Below are 6,876 nucleotides of genomic sequence, written 5' to 3' on the forward strand. Positions count from 1 at the left end.
AAGACAGAAACCAGCAGACACTTCTTCACACAGAGAGTCGTCACAATCTGGAACAAACTCCCCAGCGATGTGGTTGAAGCTGAAAATTGGGCACACCAAACGAGCACGATGGGTTGAATGGCCTCATCTCATTTGTAAACTTTCTGATGTTCTTATGTTCTTAAATTCTGACTTGCCCGTTTTGCTGCTGAAAGTCCCAGGCTCATTCCCACACCTGCCCCTAGAGGCCCTAGAGAGCTGGACTCCACTGCAGACAGAAGAGATGAACAGCAACCAGGAAAGACAACTTTTAAACATTTATTAGTTCTTCAGATTATGTACAAATCAAGATGACACATTACATAGCAATGGTATAACGCCACCTCAATTGTCAGATTTAAAAAACAATCCTGCCAGCTTCCACAGAACAAAGCCCTGCATTAAGTACACTTAACCGCAAAAGGATGCTGCTGCCCTCGTGCATCCCCCTGCTTCCGTCACTCACAGTACATTGTTGCCGTTTCTATCTTTCCCTGGAAGGGGGACAAAGCCTCCCATTGTAAAACGAATTAAATATATACATTAAACCCCTAAATAATAAGAAAGAGAGAAAACCATAAAAGACATTTTCCATTTCCAATGGCCTGAATATTACACAATGCTGCTCTACCTTGCCTGACTGGCAGATGCCAGTGTGTGCTGCCACAGTGGTAAGACTCACATGGACACGTGGCTGTGCACCCTATATTCCCAGGGCATTGCTCTTTTTTAAAGGAGTTAAAAACTGTAAAATGACTCCAAAGAATGTGCTCAGGTTTAAAATCTATAACTGAGTTGTCAACTTCAAAATGTTTATATTCTAAATAACTGATTTAAAACCATAAATTATTTGCTTAATGAAGCAAAAAGTATTTTAATTGGCCTGTCAGGTGCCTTATTCCCAGTGCTGCCACCAGTGCCTCTAGAGCAGCTCCCCATTAGACACAGGACAGCCCTGACTCCCTAAGAAGGCGCCTCCACTCACACGGTACCAGCAGCACGAGCTCGGTCAGTAAATTAGCAATTAAGCACAGCCCTGCCATCCAACGCCCCATGTTGCTCCCACAGTCCTGTTCCACAGGCCCCTTAAGAAAGTTTACTGCAGTAAATGTGCATGATAAATGTGCCATTTTCCCCACCACGTCAATTATATACCTAGCATCTGCACTGTTGTACCGCAGTTTAATTTCCTGTCCGATACCCTCGCCATGACTTCCCGTGTGGCTGTTGATGTTTCCCACAGTAGGGAAAGCCTGCAGTAAACTCTTATAAAAGGGCAGGGTGCTTCCCTACAGAGAGGTGTGAAGGGTCAGGACTCCTCGCCAGCCTCAGTGTCCCTGCACGTCGCTGGCCCCGGCGCTCGGCCCTGCGGAGGCGCTCAGGTACTGCCAGCTCAGGGCTGCCAGCAGCATGGCGGCGGAGAGGCAGACGGGGGAGAGGTGGACGACCCTGCAGGGTAGCGGCTCCCGACACACACTTTTCTCACGGATCGACTCCAAGATCTGTAGAGTCTTCTCCCTTGAGGGGTCCACAGGGGACACCTTCTGTTGGATCTGAGGGGAGGAGGGGATTGGGGGGTTGTAGGCAGAAAGAAAGGCAGGGAGAGAGAGTCAGACGTTTTGGAATGCAGTGGCTGTCGGTCTCAGTAGGCACAGGCCCTGGATAAATTCAGGGACGTGGTCCTTGAGGGGAACGCAAGCACCAGCACCCATACTCGCACCCCGGTGACCTCACCTCCTGGCTGTACTGAGAGATGATAGTTTGGACAGCACCCATGCTGGTGGCCTGCATCATCAGGGTGACAGCCTGACCCTTGCGAATCTTCACCACGCCCTGGAACACCTGTGGGTTGTTGTAGCAGGCAGACAGGGTAGCGATGGCCATCACCTGGGGGGGAGGAGATGCTGTTACACATGCAGAGAAAGAGCACAGAGGGGAGGGGAGGACGCAGCAGGAGAAGACCAGGTGTACCTGGGGGATGGCACAAAAGTTGAAGACACTCTGGTTGCGCAGACGGGAGAGGTAGCTGATGACATCAGGGACATGCCGCAGGGCATCGGTCACCAGCAGGTTTAGGCAGCTGAGCGCCGAGTCCAGAAAGCGCGGCTCTGCCAGGTCCTCCAGCCGTGCCGCAAACTGACTCCACGCCTGCAGGAACACAGCACAGCAAGTCAGTGCCACGTCATACCAAACAGCACCGCTGCAAAAAGCAGTAGTAACACAGATCATGCCACACAGCCTGAAACCTAGATCAACACACAGAAATCCATCACAAAGCAGCACAGGAATGAAGGGGCCGCAGGGTTACCTCCTGTGGCCAGAACGTGCGGCCCTCCTTCTGGTCCTCCAGGTAGTCGCGGATGATGTTGGTCTTCTGCAGGAAGAGGCCCATGGAGTTGGCCAGCTCTGTGGCAGCACCCACCTCAGGGTCCTCCAGCTGGGAGGCAGAGAACAGGCGCGACAGGCCAATACCCACCAGGCCGGCCACATAATGACAGTACTGCCAACACAAACAACACACACCGCATCAGCAAAGCTGGCCACTTAATACTGCATGCTTTTTGGGCAGCTGTTCATCATGATTTCTCGTTGTTTGTGTACCATGCTTCGCCAAGAAACAAATATTCCTGCACAGCTGCCAAGCTGTATTAATGGATGTGCTTTCCAACACAGGCTGTGCTTCAGGACAGTCTGCTGCTCTGTAAGTCTCGGGGATTGCTCCGAGCTGCCCACAGCCCCCGGGTGTGTCAGTGAGGTCAATAAGCAGGTCTGAGTGCACTGACTTCCCAGCCGAGACTCACCACAGACAGTTCAGCTTAACCAAGATAGCGGGCAAGTCTGAGTCACTGACTTACAAACAGGAAGTTTATTAACTGTTCCCAAGAAGTTCACAATACAAAAGGCAAAGGTGAGCTGTGCTCACAGATGCATACTAGGTATAGATCATGTGCATTTGCACTGGAAGCAGACAGATAACTTCCATTGTTTTCTTTGTCCTGCTGTAGCACACACAATCAATAAATGAGGTCTAACGCGAGCAAAGTTCACAGTGAAGACACGGGCTGCTGTAGAAACAACTGTGGATGAAATTGATTTTATTCTTGGCCGATGGGATGGTCTAATATAGCTTGTGTGTGTCTGGGAGACGTTTGTCTGACAACTACATTTTACTGCAAAACAACAGGTCTGCAACCTCATACGTTAACCCTGTTGATTGCACCTCCAGGCAGGGATGCCTGGCTGCGACAGTGAGACCTTGGAGGGAGACTGGGCCTGCGTTACCTTGTCCCACTCTGCCATGGAGCCCACTTTCTTCTCCAAGAACTCTGCCATGCCCAGGCCCATCCGCTGGCAGATGTCCGAGATCACGTCCCGATACTCCTGACCCAGGTTCCTGAACTCCAGGGAGATCTGTATGGGGGAAGAATAAAGGGAGGATCCCCCAGAGGGTCAGTGTGCAGGAAGAAGAAAGACACTGAAGACATAAACTAAAAAAAGTATTCACTGAGTATCAGGTTTGCAATGTATGGCATAAAGCTTCTACACATTTGTATCGAATCACAGCCCAAACTAAACTAACTACGCTGCATGTCCCTGTCCTAGGCTCTGACCGTGGGGAAGTCCTCCAGGACCTGCCGGTCCTTCTCATGGCTCTCAGTGAAGCACCAGTCCTCCTGATACAGGAAGCTATGGAAGCCCTGTAGAAGAGGCACCTTCCTGGCCAGTGGGATGGTCATGTCATCCTCCACAGTGTCAAGAGCACGCAGCACCAGGTAGAAGATGCACACTGCATGGCTGTGGGAGTAGAGAGAGAGGGGCGTTACTATAGCACAGACCACAGCCAGAAACTACATATGTCAGTTATTTTTCAGTATTGTTATTAACAAGCTAGGATTTACATGTTACAGGAATTAGGATTTTAAAAATGCTCAGTGTCTCTTACTGTTTCCACTGTGTATTCATTAATACTTTATCAGTCACTTTCAGTTGGACATCTAGAATATGTGGTGAAAATAGTAAAACATGTTAAAGGATTTTATTCTAAAGTGTGATAATTCTCATGCATCTGGACTACACTACACTATCTTCTTCAGACTTTCTTCATGACTGTGGGGAACAATACTGGTAGTCTGCAATTTAGGGGTAGACTGAATCAAAACTTCACATACTAATCGCAAATTGTACCCTAGCAGGTTAAGTTATAAACAGTATAAAGTTGTTTATGAAAATAAAGCGTGATAGGCTACAGATTTGTATTTTGCCATTCGTGGGTAGGTCAAAGTGATTATTTGGTCTAGCCCTTTGTGCTTTATGTGTACCAACTTTCTGTTCGTTGTAATTGCCTGAACAATGTTTATGCTAGATTAGTTATTTTAACTCAGTTGCTATGTGCAGAACATGTGGCTGACTTTTAAACTATAAACTGTTAAAAGTAACACTGCTGTCAGTTTGCGTGTGCGTGTCACGTAATCAGGAATTTCGCAACGCACCTCATAAGGTGCAACTCCGTGTTTGTAAACATGCTAGTATTTTACGCACACCTGCCCTGCAGCGTGGCTTTTACACGTGTGTAGAACTGTGACGCAACACGCAGGCGATGCAAATTCGTTTAACTTCATTCAAGGTCAGGGAGGGTCGTCTGCATAAAATATGAATATTGCAAAACCCAGTGTGATTGTGTGGCTGTGTGATCTACATATACATTTCACTAGGCTTACTGCTCTGAGGAACAGCCACGCCCCTGGTTAGGAAGTTATCCTCAGGCGCACCGTTACACCGTGCAAGACTAAGTCCTGTGCCCCCGCACTCACCGCAGTTCCCCGTCCAGGGCCTGGATCACAGCGGCGAAGCTGCGGCTGGTCTGGTTCAGGTACACGTAGCAGGTCCGCAGGGTGTCGGTCATGGACTCCTGACAGGAGAAACACAGAGACGCTGGGTGTCGGTAGGAGCCCGGTGTCTTCAGCGCACTGGGCCGGACTGCCCACCACCCTTCCTGGGCGCCCCTCTTCCCTCGCCTGCCCCCGGAGAGCAGCCGCCGCGCAGCAGGAGCGGGGCTCCGGGGAGGCACGGAGAGGGTCCGCTTAAACACCGACAGGGGCCCGGTGCTCTTGCAGCAGGGACCGGCCATGGACGGACGAGCTCGCCGTGAGCTGCGTCAGAGCCCCGGGGTTAAAGGCCTGTCATCGCCCGTGTGCTCCTCGGGTGCTGTGGACAGCTGTTGCACAGCGTAGGGCACGGCAGCCATTGCTCACAACATCACCTCCCTCCCACCCAAATAAACCCGTCCCCACGCCCCTGCACACGCCCACCACGCTGGCACTGCCGCGCATGCGTGTGCAACACAACTGCTCTTCAAAATGACAAGAGCATCCTGTCGTCACAACTGGACAATGTCCTTACATATTCGCATATATATAGTGTTTGTTTTTGATCATGTTTAAAATATTTTAAAACGACACTTTGACAGTAAGAAACATGTCAGTCACATGTTCCTAATTCGCTTCTCATTGTATTTATTCATTTCCAGAGTGAAAACAGAGGACTCGTAATACGTTATAAAATGTAAACTTAGGTACAGTAGTTGTATTTTTGTGACCTGTAATTACCAAAGATAGAGCCAGGCTGCCCGCTAGCGGAGCTGCGGAGCACAAGCACCGCAGTGTTGATATAATAGTGTAATATAATATCATATCATATGAATAAGTGGCAGTGCTGTGAGTCCGCTGTGCGTCTCTGGTCATACAGGACAGAAACGCCATTCATGTGTTTGTTTAGTGTCTGTGTGGCAGCAACACAGACCCAGACAGTTTACACAATAAAAATAATGGTGCTGTGACAAATACTGTTACTGTCATCTGCACAGTATGACTGCATCATCTGCTTACTATATTATAATAATTATTATTATTAATCGGTATTTCCAAAAGGTTGAATGACAAATTGCATCAACTGTAAATGCAAGTCCTGCTTGAATAAGAAAACCAGGTCATCAATAAGCCAGGTACTCAAAACAGATACCTAGCAAACAAACACACATCCTTGACTACTTACATAGTCCAGTTTAGGCATGACAGTCCGGCAGCCGCCCATCTTAAATTTGAAGAGGTTGTAAATCTCTTCGGGATGGCCGAGTGATTTTAGTATGTCCATTTTTAACGATTACTCTGCCGGTTAGGTGTTGTGACAGCAGCTCAGATGTGTGCCAAGCTGGATGCTGCTGGAGGCTCAGGCTCTCACTCCGCATCACAGGCACGCAGCGCTCCCGCCTCTCTCACCCAATCCCACGTCCGTCACACATACGTAGGGTGGACTGACGCTCACGATTGGTCCGCTCTTCATGGGCTCAGATAAGACAGACCAATGAGAGAGCGAGCAGACTGGTGTGATGCTCCGCCTTGCTGTGCGGAGCGCCGTGATTGGTCGGTTTCTCTGAGTGGCTGCTCCGTGATTGGGCGGACGCATGGTCGCAGTTTCAGAGGTGTGCGTTAGACAGGGTCAGTGTGATAGGCGAGCAGTGTTTACCCTGGTCTGCACATATATCCAGTATCATTAACAGTGCAAATGATGTTGAGCAGAACGATTACTACTACTAAATAATAAATAAATACTACTAATATCATCAGCAACAACAATAATAACAATGTTATTAGTTATCAGATTTAGTCTCGTTTGTGTTTAATTTCTGAGATAGTGTCTTGTATGTTTTTTGGTTGTTTGATTGTTTTCACAATTTACAGTTACTTAATCGCACAATTGTGCCATTCTAATATTGAATCTCAGTAAGCATGACTTATGGTGAGGCATATTGATCTCCTGAGTTTTGCGATTTCTTACAGTAAATTATACACCAGTTCTGTT

General features: G+C 48.5%; 1 protein-coding gene across 2 annotated transcripts; it reads right to left on the bottom strand.

Annotated features, from left to right (window-relative positions):
- Positions 1-283: 283 nt before the first annotated feature.
- On the bottom strand, positions 284-6,315 carry fdft1 (farnesyl-diphosphate farnesyltransferase 1). 2 transcript variants are annotated; one of them, XM_066698590.1, is made up of 8 exons: positions 6,070-6,315; positions 4,830-4,927; positions 3,630-3,813; positions 3,301-3,429; positions 2,327-2,518; positions 1,990-2,166; positions 1,753-1,905; positions 284-1,571 (listed from the first exon to the last, which is right to left on the bottom strand). In XM_066698590.1, exons 1-8 carry the CDS (start codon positions 6,166-6,168, stop codon positions 1,347-1,349), a joined length of 1,257 nt encoding a protein of 418 aa, XP_066554687.1. In that variant the 5' UTR covers positions 6,169-6,315; the 3' UTR covers positions 284-1,346. The 2 variants fall into 2 exon arrangements, with proteins under 2 accessions (XP_066554687.1, XP_066554679.1); XM_066698582.1 differs by lacking the exon at positions 6,070-6,315 and having other exon boundaries at positions 4,830-5,274.
- Positions 6,316-6,876: the final 561 nt, after the last annotated feature.

This window comes from Amia ocellicauda, chromosome 1, assembly GCF_036373705.1.
Source record: "Amia ocellicauda isolate fAmiCal2 chromosome 1, fAmiCal2.hap1, whole genome shotgun sequence".
Lineage (NCBI taxonomy): Eukaryota > Metazoa > Chordata > Actinopteri > Amiiformes > Amiidae > Amia > Amia ocellicauda.

What these genes read in the sequence shown, in the direction of transcription:
- fdft1 (XM_066698582.1), bottom strand. Translation starts at nt 5,146, where the DNA reads ATGGCCGGTCCCTGCTGCAAGAGCACCGGGCCCCTGTCGGTGTTTAAG. An exon ending in CCATGGCAGAGTGGGACAAG is followed by an intron (nt 2,519 to 3,300) that starts GTAACGCAGGCC and finishes TTGTGTTGGCAG; the next exon opens with TACTGTCATTATGTGGCCGG. An exon ending in GCACGTTCTGGCCACAGGAG is followed by an intron (nt 2,167 to 2,326) that starts GTAACCCTGCGG and finishes GTGTTCCTGCAG; the next exon opens with GCGTGGAGTCAGTTTGCGGC.